Source organism: Puntigrus tetrazona, chromosome 1 (genome assembly GCF_018831695.1).
Source record: "Puntigrus tetrazona isolate hp1 chromosome 1, ASM1883169v1, whole genome shotgun sequence".
In the NCBI taxonomy this organism is placed as follows: Eukaryota; Metazoa; Chordata; class Actinopteri; order Cypriniformes; family Cyprinidae; genus Puntigrus; species Puntigrus tetrazona.
Genome location: NC_056699.1, coordinates 14,350,614 through 14,372,082, shown reverse-complemented (window position 1 = coordinate 14,372,082; position 21,469 = coordinate 14,350,614). Strand labels below are relative to the sequence as shown.

The window sequence follows — 21,469 nt, the reverse complement described above, 5'->3', positions numbered from 1 at the left end:
ATTTTCGATTTTTACAATTTTAGTGCCCGTTCATTTTAAAGTTTGATTTGTTCATATAAATATTTTTAACAGAATGTTCATTTGCTTTTGTAACAATGAAAAGATATGCATTTCTAGATTTAAATGCTGAAAAAGTAGGCCTATATAGTGACCGTAAAGACATCGAATTCATTGAAGAGTCCTGAAAGTATCCGCAAAAATACTAAGCAGAACAGCTGTTTTCAGCCTTGATGTTTCGTGATGCACCAAATATGCACATTATATAGTGATCATGTGACACTGAAGTCTGCAGTAGCTGCTGCTGAAAATGTGGCTGTATAAAATATTAATCTCTGTGGCAATCAGCATTATGCGACAAAAGCTATCGTTGATTATAACACGAACCTGGAATGTTCTTTTAAGGCATCGTAGGTATGTTCTGAGACGGCAGCATTTTTGTTGGGTATTTTTAGAGCCAGAAGTAAACAATGCTATCTGGCTCACTAGGTTTCTCTCTCCAGTCCATTGAAAAATGCCAAGCACTCCGGTCACTATTCTCATTCATGTTTCGGAAACGCTGCTTGAAAACAGGAAATGCATTTAGCGAACGGCAGTTAGCCCACCCTGCCCGGGTGTTGTGGTGACAGGAAGCTATGTTTTGGATCTGGTGCGCCTGTGCAGGGCATTGTTGCCCTGGTTACACAGTGATTGGTTTACAGCCCCACTAGAGGGCAGTATATACAGATAAATACGTACAGGTGCATGTTCTCAACCAGGACTGAGTGCAACGCAGGTAATATTTAGGCATTAGTCCTGCTCATGTACTAATCCCCGTACTCATGCTGCTTATTTCGGTCACCACTGTTATGCAGTTTCTCACTCTGCATACCATAAATTGAGTCGATCATTTCATGTTTAGCCCTTTTTTTATTTCTTAATGTAATATCTTTGATGTTTTAATACGCATATACTTGTTTTGTTTTTTTTATGCTTGCACCTTTAATTTTTTGTTTACGCTGAGTAAGACTTTAAGTACAGTAATTAATGTTGTGAAATATTACAATTTCCTTTTTTTCACTTTCAACTATATTTTAATTCATTTTTTGATGCCAAAGCTTTTCTGCCTTCGTGTCTTTTCGATAAATCAACATCATGTGATCCATTTCTCGGCGTCGAAAGCAGCCGTTTCTCTTAATACTTGTGGAAACATTATAACGTTTATTTTTGTGGGAAATTAATTTTAGTACTTCTCGCATTACACATCGTTTCAGGGCAGCTTTACAGAAAGAAAGAATCACGCCGTTAATGTATAAATGTTATGTATAATGTATCATTACATAAAATCTGCCTTCCTTGTAACAATTAGCAGATTAGAGTCAGACGATAAGTTTACTTTTGTAAATGTAATGCATCTTTGTTAAATAGAAGTATTAATTGAAGACTAATTTATTTTAAGAGAAAATAAACATTCTGAGCAGGTGACCGACTCGTTTCAATTATATTCATCCTTTACGACATTTAATTCTTTGTACAATTAAACAATATAATATAAAGAGTGATTAAAATACGGGAAAACGGTTCCAAGCTGTTTTTGGTGTACCTTCCTCCTAATATTCTGAAACATCGTCGCTGTCTGTGATTCTCTGAAATCGATCAACCTCTTAATGACTGTATACCCGTTTAACTTTAATCCTCATTAACTGGCGGTGTGCAGTCGTAGATGAGGGAGCAGCGGACACGTTAATGAAATGCCTATTTGTAACAAACTTAATGAGGAGAGGCGAATATCGAACGTTGCTTTCGAAGGCATCACTACTTTTTTAACGGAAGGGATGCAATTAGTATTGCAATTAGTATTATTCCCCAGGCCTGGACATGGATTGGAAAAGCTGGCTCAACTTTGAAAGAACCTTTTTTAAACTTTTTTTTTTTTTTTTTGGTGAAACTTTCGAAACGCTGAATCATTTTCAGAACTCGGAAGGGATCACGTTGTTGTGGTTTGCATATAAATAGGTTCGTATGAATGATCGCCGCTTCTAAAAGCGCATGATTTTGCTGTGTTGGGAGCGTCAGGCCATGAATCTTCATACAGGCGTGAGATTGTGTCTCAGTTTGTGCAGGTGTTCAGATGACTCACTTTGGCTGCAGCATATTGGCACAGTCAGTCTAATAAATGGCAGGTAATGATCCCCCCCCCCTCTGCTCTTGGCTCTGACTTGCTGTTGAGCCGCCGCAAACCACTCGTTTTGATGTTGGCATTAGCAGGTGTGATTGCATGCCAGCCAGGATACCAGCTGACTGTTAGACTGAAGCCACCCATTCATGCAGTTTTGGCACAGGCAATTAATCAAGGGGAATCATATTACAGAAGGTTAGAGGCTCATTTTGTTAGAGGAATGCGTCAGTGGATTTCTTTGTGGCTACGATATTCTTTTCAGAACGATTCTTTACACGGCATCATTTAAAAATCTGCTAGCCCGTAGGTTGGTCAAACAACTAGCTGGCTTGTCCGTTTTAAGAGATGTATTCGAGCGTTGTCGTTTTCAAAAACAGTTGGAAGAGGAGCCGGCAGAACAGAGGATTTAATTTGGAGACTTGTTTTATTTATAGTTTACAATGTCGTGATTAATCGCATCCGAATAAGTAATGCGTGTACTTTATATATTAATGTCTATTTAAATATGGTTTATTTAAACATGTTTACATGTGTATATTTATATTAATATAGTTTATAGTGTATGTCATATATAACTCTCTTTTGATCTTAAACATACATGCATGTATTTTTATATATACATAATATACACAGTACACACAGGCAATTTAATCATTTGACAGCACTATTTATTGTTTAAGTTATAACGATTGCATATTTTTTTAAAGGTGATGCATCTTAAAAATTGGACACTTTCCATGTTAAATGGCTGTAATCGGGCTCTGTATTTACCGACCCAGAAAATGTGAAAAATAAAACACCATCATTTATTAAATTATTTTTTTTTCTTATTACTATATCATTATAGTATTATAATTGAATGTATAATATCACCAAGTTTCCACCCATGCAAACTAATGTTTTTCACAATCGACAATGTTGTACCAGTTCTAACACCATCGGCAAAAGTTAAAGCAAAGACGCTAACTGGTTGGTCTATTCAGAGTCGCAGCCTCAGAGGAGACGAGAGCAGTGGAATTATCGATTTATTTTCTGTATATTACGCTGCTGCCACACAGCTCTAGCATAAACATGTGATTTCTTTCCCAGATGTTTACCTTTTAAAGGCATAACCGGCTTTTTGTATCTCGTGTGTTTTAAACATGCTTCTGCGTATTTGACAGTTTAAGTGCATGAAAGGCCGTGGTGTGGCATCATTGTGTATCATTGATGTAAAATACTCTTAAAGTGACATTTTAATATTGTTTGGCGCAATTATTCCTGGGACAGTTTATCGTCCAAAAAATCGAGACACTGTCTGATGTTCACCCTTTACTGTGCATACAATCACCACTGACTTATCCTAGGTAACCTCCATAGGCATAGCAGAGGCAGGACTGATAGGTCTTGGTCAACTAGTCATTTAACAGCTAACTAGTCAGCGATTGCGGCTCATACGTGTTTTTAGACTAACCCCCCAGCAAACCAATAACTGTGAATTTGTCTGCAGCAGCAGCCTTGTCCTCTGCTGTGTTGTTCAATTCGCATCGATATTCAGGATTTATTAAAAACCTCTCCAGGTTATTTGGAAATCAAGGGGTGTCTGTCTTAAATGAACCTTGCGTGTCTGTTTTATTAAAGACTTCTTTTTCCTTCGCATTCAGCACACTAGCCATATCGGTCTAAAGGTCATTTGAAGTCGTCTGCAAATGTAAAATCACCCAACAGAACTTTTTATCTGGCCAGTTGCTTCTGCACATGGTCTACAGCTTTTGTTTGCCGGTAGTCTGAATGCGGGATATCAGGCACTGCCGCATTCCTGATTACAGGAAATTGATAACTCTCGCTTTGAACAATGACTGTTGTGTAGGTAAAACAATGGTTTAATGTTCGGGAACAGTTACTACCTTCTACCTGGGTTTCCTGATATGGTTCTAGTTAAATGATCCTCTGTTGTATGTATTTTTACTCCTGACAGCCTTTTGGTCTAATACTTTATCAGTGAACTAGAAAACCGGTTTTCCGCTTGCTTTATGCAAATGCCGTAGCAGCAAGATTTAGTATTAATATCTAAATAAAGGGTGCAGTAATAAGTATTATTTTTCTTTTTAGTGCTTTTTGCCAAGGATCATTATTAGTTTGTCTTGATTTATTTGGTATAGTGCAAAACTCATGCTTTTAGTAAAGAGGTTTTGAATATTGTTCTCTTTAACTTTTTTAGGTGAGTATGACGGATATTGCATTTGAGTTAACTGTTCTTTTGACAGGCGTGAGATCAATATTTTTAATAGACATAAGCTATGTTTATGATTTGGGCCAATAAAGAACAGATTAGCAACAACTCGGAACACAGAACAATTTTTTTTATCAGAAAGGTAGTAATTTACTGTAGATCTTTCTTTTATTGTCCCATTTGCTTTTTAACTACCTTTCTTCTTCGTCACATTCCATCGAACCCCTTTCACCTTTCCTTTTACGCGAGTATAGAGTATTCTGAATGTCTCTTCCTGTCGCTCTCGGCCTGGCTCTCAGTGAAATCCACACTCTCAGACCTTGGATCGCACCGGATCGATGTGAAAGCAGGGAGCTGACACAGTGAAAAGCAATATTCATAAATAATGTACACGGAGCACAGCGTGATCTTTCACCTCTTTTCTCAGGCCTTCTGCAGACAAACTATTTACCATCGTATTTTTAAACCGTTAATCTTGATCTGAAAAAGAGACGGTAGGAGATCTTTTTGTTCTGTATTTTGTGGAACCGATAATCAAAAAAGAACAAATGCAGAGCATAGACTTAGAAACAAAGCGTTAATTGTTGATTTGGATATCGGGATTTGGGAAGGTGTAGACAAAAGTGGATGTAGATGAACATGAACTTGCAGGGACAGGGCTTAAATGGGCTAATGGTGGGTTGCTCTAACATGGATTGAATTAAGCAAGGTTTAGAGCTAATGAAACATTTGTTGATCCCGACATCATTTTAAACACAGATTAACTAATTATTTGAATTCAAAATGGAGACTTTTGAAAACAATAGCGTGGCTGCCCACGTTCGTTCTATGTATCCTTGACGACTGTGTAAACAATAACGTCATGCTTATCGCTGTACCCGTAGATATGCATGTGTAGATTTCCCATTCGCACCAGACGATCTAGATGTCATTTTGATAAAAAAAAACAATCAACAATCAAGATGTTCAGCATAATTTAGATGTCAGCATGAATTTTTTTTTTTTTTTTTTTTTTTTTTTTAGTGCATCGATCCATCAACCATTTTTTCCATTGGCAAACATTTTTTACCGCTACTGAAAGATAAGGTATTGCCAAGTAGTCATGACTTTACGCATTAAATATTGTGATTTTAATTTTTGCTACTCTAAGAACGGCCATTTATATCACTGCAGATTTCCTAATTCCTGCCGCTTTGGATACCCAAAAACCTTCATGAAGCCTTAAAGGAATGTTTGTAGTTAATAACGTGGGTACCTAATGTAGGCTAAATCATCTATGGTATGCAGCGAATTAGAAAATACAAATTTCTTTCAGTTTGTAGAACATTATAGTCTGTGTACTTAAAACGAGAGTCCTTGAAGCAAGCACTGCAGAGGTGTAGTAATTTGTCAAAATGAGAATAGAATTGCTGACTTTGAGCAAGGTTGTATTCCACTTTTCAATTCGTCATGCCCATGTAAAGACTGAATGCAGAAACTTGCTTGAAATACCTGTATGTTCAGCGGTAAAAAATGGTACTTGTCATAACTATCCATTAAATACTGTTTACACGGAGCGAACTCCACCCCCAGGAATTGCGTTGGTAATGTATAACTACACATCAGTCTTTTTAAAAAGCACTTAAAGGACAATTTAGCCATCTTAACAGCTCAAATAACACAATTTTGTGTTGAAGAATTATTGTAAGTGCTTTAACAAAAATGTAAGCTGCAGTTTTCAGCTTTTAAACCCCCCCATTTTTAGACTTCATCATTGACTTTCAATTTAAGTGCATTAGAAGTCTGTATTATTTTCCGTGGCAATTGATAGCATGTTGTTGTTGTTGTTACAGCTTAACTTGTATCAAAACCTTAGCATATATTTTAAATATTGCTCTTTCCTAATTTTAAAATGTTACCACTCTGTTTTCATATAGGAAGTTTGGTCTTTTCAACTGTCTTGAGATTATTGCATTGTTTTATAAAAAATTGTGCTGCATGCTGCATGCCTTTGATATCATTATGCCAGCCAGATGAAACCCCACTGTTGAGACTTTTTTTCTCTTTGTTTTTATCTCCGATTGTGTCATGGTTGGTAGAATGAATGAGTTTCTGTCTGCGTTGCTGGGCTTTGTTGATTTGGTCTATTTACTCTGGCAACAGGGCTAAAGATTCCGCAGAGAATACACCGAGTGTAATGAATCACAATGTCAAGACTTCTTATAGTGAAGCCTCATGCTTCTGTCAGTGAAGAGTTTTACTTCAGAACCCCATTTTGGTGAAGTAAGCAGGTCTAGCAGGTGCCTGGAAGAAGGGAAATAAGTGGTATTTATATAAAAAGTGATTTTAAAGCTTGTTCATAAGTGCAATAAAGTGACAACTAATTTTCCCCAATCCATTAGTGCTGAACCCTCTCTAAAAAATAAATAAATAATAATAAAAAAAAAAATCGGTCTTAAATGTGAAAAGCACTGTGGAAGTTGTTTGCACCTTAAAGTGATAACTGCAGTTAATTTCCAGGCTGTTGGAGCCGTGGACGTCCATGCATGTCCTCTGCACGCTTGGCTGATTGCACCTGACTTCCTGAATACTGAGTGGAAAGTCTCTTGCGGTGACCACATCTTGTCATGGAAGCAGCTGGCTAGGACTGAAAAATCGAATCATGATTCAACACGTTTTCCAACAGAACCAGTACAGACTTGTCTAAGGTGGCAGTTAGTTCAAGACTGTGTTGTGTTCGTTCTTAAGACCGGTTCTGTTTGAATATTTAGGGGATTGACTGTTTGATCCCATCATGGATACCTTTAAGGCAAGTGCCCTTTTTGATATTGGTTACGATGAAATATGATTTGTTCTGATTATACTTGCCTATTTTTAGTTTGCTGGCTGGTTGCCTGGAGCTTCATATTTTGCCCACCTCTGAGACACCACTGCACCTAGCAATATCTTCCCCCTCCGTTCCATCAGCCAATGAGGTGATCCCTACAGCGGAATCTCTTTATCATCTGTCATATTATTCGCTGATGAGTCAGGCAATTTGCATATCTCCCACAAGGCCCAAGGGAGCCCGGGCTGTTCGCTAATCAGGTTGGATGCGTGAGATTAGGTGAGGGAGCTCAACACTTTGAGAGATAAGGTTAGGATGGAGACGGACTGTCACAATGTGTTTGGGCTAAAGATGGTTTGCCTCTGAATTGCCTCCATTTAGTTTTGCCCACAGCGCTTCTGCACCTTTTATCTGTTATTTCTTCCCCAGTTTTCCAAATAGGCTGAGTAATCATGCCTCCAGCAAAATGTTGATGCTGATCTCTTTTTACTTGACCTTTTGCCGTAAAGTGTTTTTATTTGTAATTTAAGTAATTTCTTATTGAATTTTTCATTTGTCTGATAGACCCACTCTTTTGTAACTCCACCTACAGTAGGTGACACAAAATCGTGAACTTGCTTGGTGTGGGATCTAAAGACTTTATTGGCAATTTAGTTTAGTTTACGGAGGTTAGCGTTATAGAATAAGTATGGCCATATTTGGAATAAAAGTGCTTAATGGTATGTATTATTAAACATGTTTTGTGTATTTTATCATAACTGTTTTTAAAAATGTAATTGGAAATGCTATATGATGCTAAACATTTCAAATAATATACTCTATTGTCACGTTCTGACATTTTGCATGTTTGGTTCAAAACATAAATGTAGCTCTTATTTCTAATCCAATTTTTGCTAAAACAAATTTTTTGGCTGTCCACTCAAATAGTGAATCATGGAAGAAGTTATGCAATCTGTTATAGCTTCTGGTCTATTCGTCACACGGAAAATGAAAAGACAAGGATATTGAATTGTTAGATATAACGGTCCACACAGGGTTATGCTCGATGGTATACTGCACATCTACTAATACAATAAAAATTCTGCATACTGTAGAAATACAAGTAGTCCTGTGGTAGTATGTTATGCCGAACACATCATAACCGTATTAAACTACAAATCCAGACATTGGTTTGTAACTGGAGGCAGTCCTGCTGACGAGATTAGTGTTTGGAGGAGAGACGGAGGGAGGGGCTTCCAGAGCTGCTGTTCATCGAGATGCTCGGAAGAGCGGACTGTGTCAGAGCGAGGGAGGGGGTGGGAAAGAGAAGGAAGAGATGCAGCTTCATCACAAGCAATTGAGGGAAGTGCAGGGAGGGTAAGCTTGGCCTGTTTGAGAGAGAGAGGGAGAGAGAGAGAGAGAGAGAGAGAGAGAGACACTACCTGTGCCACAGCCATCTGAGGATCATCACCCACCTGCTGGATTTGCAGCGTCTTCAGGCTCTGCATTACAGGCATGGCTAAGCTTCCGGCTCTTGCAGGAGCCACACGGGTATCATCTTCACCCTGAAATATTAAATGCTGAAGGGTGAAAGACTTGATCTGGAAAACTGTGTCCTCGGGCGAACTCTCAGAGGGTTGTCTTCTCAACTGTTCTGATCTCCCAGGAACACCTGAGAGTGACCTGTGGACCTGTGACATCCTTGGTTCTGACACACCTTTACTTTCCATGGCAGTTCTCCTCCCGGAACTGGAAATTGCTCTTCTGACACAACCACTTGTGACTCTGCTTCCAGTCTGTCACTTCAGCTGACAGCACGCTCCTTCAAAGTGAGGACCGCTGATTGCCAAGGAGCTCTCTTTCACCTGGGCTTGAGTCATTAGTCTTCTCGTTCAACGTTTTTTTGGTTTCTGATGAGCAAGTCAATGTGCGGCTGTGGCTGCAGCATCATCTCATCGCTGATGAAGAGGCTCGGCCGCTCTGCTTGTTGCTCAGACCTGCTGTCCTGCAGCCACACTTCTGAGCACCTGCAGCGCCTGGCTACTGGCTGCCCACCTCAGCATAAGGTAACCTCCAGCTAAAACTGAAATTTGTTGTAGAACTTGGTTTCTACACACGTTTTTGGATTACTGTCTTGTAGACTAGTTTTAGAAGTTGGGTAAGGGTAGACACCATGGTTTTATTTGATGTTTATTCTGTGCTTTGGTGTTGATGGTTTCCAAGTTTGTCATTTCTAAAAACTTTCTAGTGGGAACAAATGATTGTCCAAGGTCACCTCGAATTCACTCACAGAGTACACTGCCTGAACACCCCATGCGATTATTATTTACAGCCTTGCTTTTATGATTGTAACCAAAAGGCCAACAGGTTTTGAAAACGTGGTCAGTTGGTCCATTTGTGGGTTGCATCAGAGTTCTAATTAGCCATTTGTTCAGAACAATGCTCATTTATGGTGGAAGCACTCTGAGAAAGGAGCTGTTAGCAGTCTCTTGATGAAGATTTCAGTGTGTCTGGATCAGCACAGCAGGACTGACCTTGCAGTAGTGTCTCCATTGTTATTTGGCCATTAGAGGGACCGGAGAGACCATGCAAGCACACTGCAGTAATTGATTTTGTAATGGAACCAGGTGATTTAATGGCCGTCTTGCTACCTTGACAACCGTAGAGCTGTCTTTGAACTGACATGCATTCTTAATGGACATCTGTTAAAGGCTGTCTGCAGCTGAATTTCTGTTTGCTGCTTTTAAAGAGAGTTTTGAGCCGAACAATTTGCTCGCAATGGAGATGAGTGGCATATGAGGTCACGGTCTCTCATATGTGGCTTATATTCAATATTGCCTGTTCTGATTTTTGAGCAGTGCTGCCTCTGAAAAAGCTCTGCTTCTGGACTGTTCACTTTGCACAAGATTGATTTGGTGCATCTTGAGAAAATATTTATGCCCAGCAAATGAGATAAAATGCTATGAAGGGAAAAAAGCTTTTGTAGCTTCGCTTATATAATTCTCAATTTTGAGAGGGCAGAAAATGGAGTAAATTGCAAGATTAGCTTGTTTTGACGCTTATTTGGTCTCTCTGTGTTTGTGTGCGTGAAAATGTTATTCACACTTTCAGATACGTGATCCAGCATATATTATTAAAGTAACTAACTTCTTTAGTGCATATTTTAAGCCATATAGCATATTTAGTGCCTGGATCTTCCATTATGAGAACTGTAGAAAAGTGTTCAATGCTATAAAGATTGGAAAGGCAGAGAGGATGATTCACTTTCGTGCTATTTGTCTTCCTCTCTGTGGCTTTCTGATTGCTATGTAGGCAGGTAGTGGTTTTCTCTCTCTGGGTTAGGCGATGCTCCCTCATCCTGGGTAAGCCTTGTCGTGAAGGGTTGGGTTACCTCTTTTCAAACTGATCTGAATCCTTTCATAGCTCTGGTATTGATTAATACCTTCCTCAAAGAAACATAGACTCAAGGGCAAAGGAGACATTAGTCTCGTATTTATAGAATTACCAGGCTGAATGCGTGTTAGACTCTGCTATTGCTCCCTGTGACTGCTGAAAAAGTATAATTACATAGATTAGCATCCTTTTTACTATTGCACATTAACACAGAACGTCACGATAAAACTAATTGCTTTGCTGGCAGGAAGTTTTATTTGGTCTGACGGGTCAATTGACATGGGTTTGTATGAACTTTTGTTTTCACGACCAGTTACCAATTAGACCAAACAAAGCACTGCTGTTCATTTGGTGGATGTTTGCAAACAGTTTTTTTTTTTTTTTTAATGCATCATGCTACATTCACCACCTGGAAATACTTATATACTGGTTAATTCAACCAAAGATTAAAATCGTCACCCTCCTTTTGTTCCAAACCCTGAAAACTATCGCTCACTATTGAAACACAAATGATGTTTTTCGACCCTGTAATGCTTCCCACAAGGTTTTAGTGCCAATGGATGAAGACGTTTTTAATGACGCTTGGAATATTTCTGTCTTGATATTGGTACACTAAATAAAGCATGACAAATATGATATGGCAGTAAGGTTAATCAACTACAAATGCCAAATATTTATGTACAGATTACTGTTAATAAGTGAAGATAACAATGAATAACATAGTAAATATATTTAACTCGCACAAAAATATTCTACGGATGCAAAAATGTCTGATCCAGGTATATACTTATTTAATTGGCAACACCCTTGGTGTCTTAATAGTGTTAAATGCTGCTTTGTCATTTATTATAAACGCACATAAGATTAGAAATGTGTCCTTTCCTGTGCTGCCTTTGGGCACAAAATGCTTGGCACTGATTTATCTTTCAACAAAAGATATTTGAAAAAACAGGTAGCAAGTTTAAAATTAATTCACAAAAAGATTTGTTGTGAAATGCTCAAACTGAACTAAAACTTTTCAGTCGCTCAGGAACAACATTTAAACCTCAGCCATGCATTTCAGCGATGCATTTAGCCTCAGGTCTTTTGGAAGGCTATATGCTACGTTTTTGAAGATTTTTTTTAATTTTTTTTTCTCCGTCTGACAGAACAACAGTTTGATCTTTACCCTACATCATTATTTATCAGCAAGCAAGTGTCACTCTTGTGATTGGTGGACAGACGTGAGTTGTTCAGAACAGGCCCCGTTTCACAATCAAATCACTGCGGGTGTGCTAAGCTTAATCTATGTTGACATTTTTGACATCATTAAAAAGATGTCACTCATCTTAGTTTGTCACATTCTCACAATGTTCCATTTAAAACGCTCAACACTGCTCAATGCCTCTCTTATTTACATAGCATCTGCACTTTATGATACAAGATTATTCATCAGCATGCAGATTGCATCAATGGACAAAAACTCTGGCATTTTGAGCGTTAAGTGGATTGCGTTCAGGAAATCATGACCTCTTTAAAGTCTTCCGTATCCTTGTGTACTCCTGAACGGTGACAGAATTCACTTACGTAGTATTCTTCCGGGATACAAACCAAAAATAATGATGTATCCTGTTCTTTGATCACAAGCTACTGTAGCTGCTGTTTGATTGGATGAAAATCTGTCTCGTGAAGGATGTCATAAATATTTTTGGTTTGTTTTCCCAGAAGAGAAGTGCTGTAAATTTTAAATATCTGCTAAGGGTGAATTTTAATCAACTTTTTTGAAGTACACTCACATTTATGATGACTTTATTCACTAGCACGGGCTGAAAGCCACGGTACTCCAATTTCAGTTTGATGGATTCTTTAATGACTTTGATACTTGAAGCCTGGTGCATTTTTTTGCAACCACATGACTCCCACTAGTTTATGTTCTCTCCATTTATGCCTCATTTATTTCCTCCGATATCAGTGAATCCCAAGTGAAATATGAAAATCCTTGTAGCTATTGAGTTGATTCAATGCCAGCATGTTCTGTGAAACAGATTTCTGTCTGCTTGGCTGTCTGCCTTTTCTGTTGGAGAGGTACTCTGGATTATCAATAGTACTAAGGCTTGTGTTTCAATCCTGACAGAGCCGGCATAGAGTGGGCCTTAGCAGTACTTCAGCCGCACATCTGTGTCTTTTGTTCAGAGATGTCAGAGCTTGGTGCTACGGTCTGCCAAAGCCATACAGACACATCCACAATAGCACATGGTTGCTGGCTGGGCACATATTGCCTAAGCACTTAAATGCGAAGAAGGCCTGGCTGTAGACTGGGGCTCTTTGGCTAAGTGACTGGCATAAGTGTTTAGTCAATATCAGTGTCTATTTTTTGCCTGTGCAAAAATGTGGAAAGTAATGTTTGAGTCAGTTAACAAGCTATATTTAGGTGAGGCCAAAACTTCTGAAATTGCACTCAGCTGAACAGACATTTAAAAAAAAAAGTACAATTAAATCCTTTTCGTTTGGGAAGGTGTTCAGTTGTCAAGTCTGTCTGGGATGTTTCGGATGTATGGATATGAATATTGTATGCACATGCGATTTATTATTTGCTTGAGTATCTTCACCTTGACTTCAACTTACCAGCTAGTTGTAAATGCGTATGCCGTTGCATGGGTCAGTTTGAATTGTGCATTGCATTAGAGAGCGTGTCGTAGCTGAACAGAGAATTGATTTGGCTATTAAACCCAGCACTGAAAGACATAAGGGAGCACTTTAGGGACCGCTTCAAATCTCGCAAGTTTTTATCTGCAGTTTTGGAAGGAAGAATGGGAGGCTGTGCCAAAATATTGGCTGCGAAAAATAATTGACTGTACAAAAATAAAACACATGAGAAATGATGTCAAGCAGCATCTCTTTTTGCTAACTTGAACCTGTTGTGTTCTCAGGTGTCCTGAAGTGTGGAGCAAAGCTGACACGAGTCACATGCTGATATGGTGCCTTAATGTCAGTGAATACCACAGAGCAGCTTGGTTAAAACCAGCGAGATTGATTTGAATTTATTGTTTGCAATTAATTCACTATAACCTTTTGAGCAACACTAGCAACATTTTAAGTTTAAGTGAAATAAAAAGCCTGCCACGGAGGTTTTAAATGACAATCAATCTGCTCATTTAAATAAATCTGCATTTTTGAAACTGCATCTGTTACAGTTGATGTGGATTTATTTACGATTAGACAGGAAAGAAGAATGTATAATAATAATAATAATATATGCCAAAGTTTAAAATAAATATAGACACCCCTCCCTTCACTATTTCCTTTTTTTGTATTATACAAGTTACTGATAAAACCTAAGAAGCTTGTTACTTTATCGTTGATTTACAAATTAAATTTGCAAGAGCTGGCAGCTCATTTTTGATAAGCCTGAGTCAAGGTGAACATGATCCGCACACGTTGCCTGTGGGACGCAAACAAATTTATTTTTGCACTGAATTCCTTTGTTGCTGTGAATGGCGTCCTACCTTCTTATTAATGCTTTCTTTGTGTGTCTCGGAGGTTTTTCTGCTGACTGAAATCACTGCTCTCGGGAAACCTAAAATTACTTGGACGGGAAAAGGAGAAAAGCTTTAGAGAACCTTTCAGGATGCACCGATATTGAAATTTGGTGGAGACCTATATTCAAATGATCAAGTCTCTTTATTCTAGGGTCGGTGTGCTGTAAATCAGTTTCTTTTATTATAATAATAGCCATGCAATGGTTTTTATACATTATCGTCAACAATAAATCAATTTAAAAAGAAAATCTTGCATTGATGGTAAAAATGCACCAGCAGTTCTTTCTGATTTCACTCAGCCATCGTCTCTAAAACCCTATACAAGAAGTCACATCACTGCTGCAGCTAGCCAGAAGCTTGTGACCTTGTCCTTATTTTGTGAATGAGGACTACTTTCCCCTCAGGGCCGTGAGTCATTGTACCACAGTAGAGCTGTGTTTACACCTGTCCGTGTCTCTGTCCTTTAGCTGAGTTTACTTCTCTTTTCTATAATGCCTAGAGGCGAGGTGGACGACGTGGACAAAAGAATAGCACTTGTGCGCGAAAAGGTCTTGGATATTAACCTTGCTATTTTTGGATGGTAAAATCTTGAGCTTTTCAAGTCAAAGTGAATGAAATGACGAAAGACAACAGACTAGTGGAGCTAACACTGGCACTAAGGTGACGTCTGAAGTACCAGCTTAAGCCAGCTAAGTACTAGTGATGACAGCTGGTATTTAATTAACTGAAAGAACAGATTTGACCATTGCTTTTGGTTCATTAATCATTTCTCATTGTTTGGTTTTGCTTCTGTGCCTCCTCTTTCCTTCCCTTCTTCCTTTTTTCTTCCTACTTGTTTTCCTTTCTCTAATTCGATATTCGTTTTTTTCTGTCTGTATTTTTTCCATCCCTTGTCCTTATCTGTCCTCACTAAATCCCTTATTGCCGAATTAGCTTTTTCTCATTTCCTATTTCTACTACATCCCCCCCCAATATACCTACCTGGTCAAACCATCTGTGGTTTTCAGTGGAAGTACAGTATCTAGATGGCAGGATGCCAGAATTACATACTGTAATAATCGTATTTCGTGACCGTTATGTTCTGTATAGTATGAATGTGTATTATAAAGGCAATCTAGATGCATAACATCAATCCTGTTGTCATTGCTATGTGGTTAAGAGCATCAGTTGAGTTGCTTCACTGCCATTCACAGCTCTTCTCCAGTGGGCTCATGGGACAGTAAAGTATCCATTGGTTGCAAACGTCAGAATCTTGGCAGGAACAGTAAGCAATTTGGGTACCTTTGGGGTAATATGTAGAATTATGTCTGAAATTATAACGTTATAACAACTTCTAATGCTTTTCACGTACAATCTTGATCAGCCAAGTACACACAATGATTTATCTGCCTCATGTTTCACAGCGTAACTCTTCTTTTCCCCTTTTGGTCTCTTCTTAATAAACAACTACTGGAACTTTGAGCAGAAGTCTTTTTAATTCCAGGGTGTATGGTTTCTGCGTAAGCTAATTATGAAGACTTATTGAGGTTTTCCAGTGTGACTCTCATAGAGATTTGTTGCCTGTCGATGGATAGTCTAGATGTCTTTCTTACGAGAGGGGAGTCTTCAGCCGTTTCTGCCTGGCCACTCGAGGTCAAAGAAACGGTCTATACAAACCATTTTTCTCTAACAATCTTTTATTCTTGCTGAAACTAAACTACAACCCACTAAAAGCATTAAATTACGGTTTTCAGCGGGAGATCTGTTTTCCAGCACGGTTACCCAAATTTTTGTTCGCCTTTTGTATTTGCGTATCTACCAAATGGGCCGTTTTGTCTTGTGCTGCTGCTAATGGAACTAGAAGAATCGGAGCAGTTCTGTATGAATGAGTAATTTGCTAAACCAGGTGATGGGTTTTTCTCTCTTTTTTTTTTTTTTTTAAGCTTGGTTCTTATCATAAAGACCCATCCAGGTACCAGTGTGATTTAATAAAAATAACCCTCTCTCTTTCTTCCTTTTCCTTTTCGTTCGTAATGTTTCCTGAGGAGATGGCAGCCTGGCAGCTTTGTAGGAAATGACATCGTAAAACCAATAATACCACTACTCTCTCCTCCTCCCCTTCACCTTCTTTTGCTAACGTTCTCTCTAAGAGGATGTGCCAAAACCCATTTTGGCTTCACCTTCCTCTCAGCACCTTTTAGATGTAGATAAATGACCTGCTGCTGAAGTGTACACAGTGGTAATAACTAAAGAAATGATGCACCTCACTCTCTTATCAGACTGCTCGGCTACGCCAGGCTGGCCGCATTTCCCGGGAGCCAAGCCAAATACTTCTCTTTTCTTTTTAAGGCAATGCTTCCAGTTTTCCATATCAGAGCGCATGTCTGAAAAGCAATGCCGTTATAAACCTTCTGGAGTTTTTCCTATGTCATTGCATGAACTCTGCTTTTATTCATTAGACACGTTGGTTTTTGCTTCATTTTGAAGCCATTTTGCTGGCCTTTGATGGAAGAATTTGATGAATTTGTGATAGGCTTGTTTGCTTCTGGTCGGTTTCTCTAGTTCCCTTGCAGTGCGCTTACAACTTAATTCGAACCAGGCAGTTATGTGGTGGGAAACGGCCAGCATGAATGATTCGGATGTTTTCCCAAGTGTTTTGAGTGTCAACAATGATGGAAAGAGTAGGTAAAAAAGTACTGAAAGTTCATAAATGCTAAGAATGTACTCTTTGTTCAGTTCAATTTCGTATGGCTTTGCTAAACTTTAGAGTCATTATTCACGTGAGGAGAGTCGAGGAGATTGAGGGGAGAAAGACTAGACGATGACGGAAGAGTGTCGAAAATGAATCGCAAAGCACCTGTTACAATATTTTGGATTCTGAAAGGCCTGTTGACTTGCCATCAATTGGAAAGTGATAAGTAAGGGAGAATGTAGATATGATGCTGGATGTACATTATCCCGCTTATTATACAGCTTTTTGCCAAAGAATAGATTATAATGAATAATTATACATAAAACCTTGATCTGAGTTGAAATATTTGAAAGCAAAGCTTCAGTGAAGAAGCTGTTGCTAGGAAGCGGCAAGTTCAAACTAGACGGGCATTTAAAGGAGACGGTGCAGTCATAGCACGTATTACACATAATTATGGTAATAAACGATGTTGATTCAAGACAGAAAGGTTTAAAAAATTTGATCAGTTTGTTAGTTATGCTATAAGCCATTAGTCTACAAAACAATTGCTGCAGCAGCTGCGTTTGAAAGGAGAGGGGGAGTCTGTGACGGCAGCGTGACGTAATGAATTAATTGTACTCGTAATACTGAATTGAGTTTTAATATTTTATTAGCCAAACAAACACACTTTCCACGAAGACCAAATGTTCCCAGCGCGTGAACAGCACCTGAATGAGTCACCTGGATGAGCCTGTGCTATTAGTTTTGCCGGTTGTTGTCTGGGAATAACAAAACTTGGAATGTGGTGACGGACCAATCAGAATACAGTATTCCATGAAGCTGTGTAGTAAAAGTAAAACCCCCCCAAAAAAACTTTTCTCATTTATTTTTGTTACTGTATCCCCCCCTTTTTGTACATCAATGTGTATGCCATCTGTGCCTCCTTATAACATTTATTAGCAAAAAGTAAGAATGTTTCATAATTATTTCCTCATTCTTTTCTGATATTTAGTTTTGTATACCTATTTAAACTTAAGTTTTATTTGTTATTTTATATTACATGAATAGTGAATTAGAAATTCTGAAATATTAACCTTATTTTGAAGTTGAGCCACATGAGATTTTGACACCAAATCTATTTTAAGAGACATGTTGACTTTTTTTCAGGGTCTTCAGGGGTTCTGCTTTATTTCCTTTTTTGCCTCTCTGCCCCCGCTCAGATTTTGATTTGCTGTCACTGTAAGAAAAAAATAGCATGCTTTAATTATTACTACTTTTTAGTCTCCCCAGAAAAAAATCTAAATTCATTTTAGTCCGTAAATTAAACATGGTATGTAAGGTATGTTCAAATCGTTCTGTGTATGAATTTAAATTTTTTTTACATTTAAGTGCATAAAATAAAATAAATCTTACACTGCAGGGCAAAAATAAGGGATCCTGTCATTAACCATTGAATGTTTTTTTTTTTTTTCTTCTCCTGATAATTCAGCAGCACTGAGACTAGCCATTTAAACATGTATCCAGAACTTCTGACCTTCAGGACCCCAGCTTACAGAACATAGACTCACTCAGGCCTAAAAATGCAGAAACCTATGAGAAGCAAGCAGCAACTGTGAAGCATACTAAACCAAATTACTGTTGTTAAGGTAGTTTTCATACACTTTAACAGTCTCGCCATCAATGCAAATGAGGCTTAATGTAATTGTGTGTGTGTGTGTGTGTGTGTGTGTGTGTGTGTGTGTTGCCAGTTGGATTGCAGTACTGTCACTTGATCACACACTAGTTCAGTTGTGCAGTCTAACAGCACTAATTGTGTTCCGAGTCTAATGCAGTTGCACAGATAGACCAGCGTGCAGGACATGAATACTAACAGGCTGTCCAGCACCTTCCAGACACGGAGCAGCCCACTTCACCGGGCACAGCCGCTTTGCGTTTGCATTGAGATGCAGCTAACTCTTTGCTAAGTAATTGTTTTTGCGCATGCTAATGAGCTAACCAAATTTCAGTTGAATCTCCAGAGATTGTACAGGATTTCTTATAGAGCTCATCTTGTTCGGTCTCTGTATGGGAAGGGAAATTGAAATGTCTATTTGAAGTTCACCGCCATATAATTATTTTCCAATTGGATCTCGGCTGATTGTGCTCTCATCTTTCTTGTTACAAAGGAAACCATTCGGTAATCAAAAAGCTCATCTAATCAGATGCTTTAAACAGTTTTAAATTGCCCTGAGATCTCTGCCTTCATATATTTGCTGTGATTAGACCTTAATCCAGACCTTGGAGAGAAGATAATGCATAGAACCAATGCATGAATAGATGATGGATATGGTACTGCTGGATGTTTGCATTAGAGGTGCAAAGTTCAACAGGGTATTATGCTTCTGTTAGCCCCTGATGGTAGAAGCTGTAACTACAGCCTTTGGACTCATGCCGCTATGTAAAAAACCATTCATTAATTATCTGTATATAATAATTACATATTAAATATTTCTTGCTAATATTTTATGCCCATTAGGGTAGTTCCTGATCACATCTGATCAGTGTGATTTGTTCATTTTAGTCAATCAAAAATGTATGACGCATTTTTGATTTGTAGGTTTTTGAAACCTGAAATTCAACATACAGCTGAGGACAATTAATGCTTGTTTACACCTGGAACAATAATTATAAAGTATAAAGTTAGCAGTGACTGTTAATGTCCAGAGTTCTGTTTATAAGAGTTATACTATTGCTTTAAATGCCATTGCTTTCAAGCTCTTTAAAGTTTTTTTTTTTTTTTTTTTTTTTTTTTTAAACATTATTGATGTTATTCCAATGAAAAGCTTTAATTGAAGTGTAGATGTCCCTTATTTGTAGAACTTGAAATAATTATTTAATGATTATTGAAACCAGCTATAGTTAGCCATGGTCTTATTATACGTTATTTGTAGCGGTGTTTCTTGTGTATTTTATGGTCACCTAACATTTGTGCAATCAGTCTTTCATCACTTAGCGTCTCTGCCCATCTGTGAGCGCGCTCCATTATCTTAATCAGGTCTCTATCAAGCTCACGTGCTCTCACGCTCCTGATTGGATTACACGGCTCATCCCTGCTTTCACTCACACTCTTTTTACTAGCTTCTGTCCCTGTGAAATAAGCACAGGGTTTAATTTTAAAGGTTTAATAAGGATTTTTTTCCTCCGCTGCCACGGCCTTTTTATTAATTTCTTCTTTACTTGCTTTACTGAAATTTCACCTGCCTTAAGACCTTAAACGTATATTTTACATCACCTGCAGCACGGGGTTAATGTGCCATAACCTCGCTCTCACTGGCAGGGCATCCTCACGGTAACATGATATTATTGTGCACATCTGTCTGCAGACTTGTGTGGTACGTCTGGAAGCTAAACTCTTATTAATAAAGCGCACTTATTTGGCAGCGATGCCCCCTGCTGGCTGTCTGTGGCTGTATTCGTTCTGTCATTTTTAAAGTTTTGATGGTCCGAATTCTACTTAAATAGCTCCCAATGGTGAAATTGGAGATTGGTCTGAGTGTCACAGCATTGAATATGAATATTTTGGAGTCTTTAAGTAGAAACATTTCTTACTAATATTATAAACTGCTCCTTTTAGGGTTTTGGTTGAAACAATAGAATGGAACAGTCAGCAGCAGCAGCGATTAAATGTTTGTTTGCATGTGTTGAAGTGATACTGTTGCTGTGGTTTCCAGGCCAAGCCTGGTGTAGATGATCAGCTGCCAAGCAGGAGAGGTGCCCATTGTTCGAGGGATGCTCATATTGCGTCTTTCCCAGCTTAGATGCAAATGTCCATTGTTTTATTTCACATGCATGAATAAAAGAATGAGTTACCCACTTTCAGCACGCTCTGAATGCGAACAGGAGAATGATTTTTCTACAACCTGCCCGTGTACACACTTTTTATCGCCTTGTTGTTGTTGTTGTTACTATCCACTATACTCCTCTTAACCATATCCTGTCTCCGTCTCTTTCAGAATGCCAAGTCTTTGTCCTCCTCAGACAGCCTAGCGAAGGTGCAGGAGGTAGCAAGCTGGCTTTTGGAAATGAACCAGGATCTGCTGTCGGGGGGCAGCGGCAGCAGGGCGGCCCAGCAGCAGAGGCAGAGGCCTGGGGCAGCGGGGGCAGGTAACAGCACCTCCGGCCGCACACCTCAGCCCCAGGCGGAGCACATGAACCGGGTGCTGGAGGAGCAGGAGCAGGAGCCGCCGCAGCAGCAACAGAGAAGAGAACCGGGCGAGGAGGAGGAGGACGGTGGTCGAGAGCGGCCGAGGGAGGCGGAGGAGGAGCCGTGGCCTTCCGGGGGTGATCCGGTGGAGGAGGGCCGGAGGAGCGAGGTGAACGGAGCCGAGAAGGGCGCCCAGTGGATGTGGGAGCAGGAGCAGCGTCGGAGGCACAGGCGGCATCGCGAGGAAGAGGAGGAGAACGACGAGGAGGAGAACAATAACGCCGGAAGGGAAGGACAGGTCGGGGTGGGACTTCGTTCAGAGGAAGACGACGACCGGCCGGAGGATGAGGAGGATGGCGAGGAGGAAATGGACCAGGACAGCGACGAGTTTGAACATTCGGAAGAGAGTGGGAGGGAAGAGGAGGAGGAGGAGGCTGAAGATGAGGAGGAAGGAGAGGAAGGCCTCCACTCTCCCTCCCTCAGGACCGGTGTATCGGACCTTAATGATAACACGGACCAGTCCTCTAAACGACAACACCAAAGCTCACCCTCTGTCTGCAAGAATAAGGTAAG

General features: G+C 39.3%; 1 protein-coding gene across 4 annotated transcripts in view; it reads left to right on the top strand.

The window, feature by feature from the left end:
- The window catches only part of fbxw7 (F-box and WD repeat domain containing 7), a 130,897-nt gene that overhangs the window by 29,067 nt on the left and 80,361 nt on the right, over positions 1–21,469 (top strand). For 2 of the 4 annotated variants that reach the window (XM_043247085.1, XM_043247102.1), the window contains exon 3: positions 20,706–21,464. In XM_043247085.1, coding sequence (XP_043103020.1) covers positions 20,775–21,464 — 690 coding nt within the window. In that variant the 5' untranslated portion in view covers positions 20,706–20,774. Of the gene's footprint in view, positions 1–9,050; positions 9,219–18,202; positions 18,360–20,705; positions 21,465–21,469 lie in introns of those variants that run through there. The other 2 variants (XM_043247093.1, XM_043247076.1) reach the window with 2 other exon arrangements.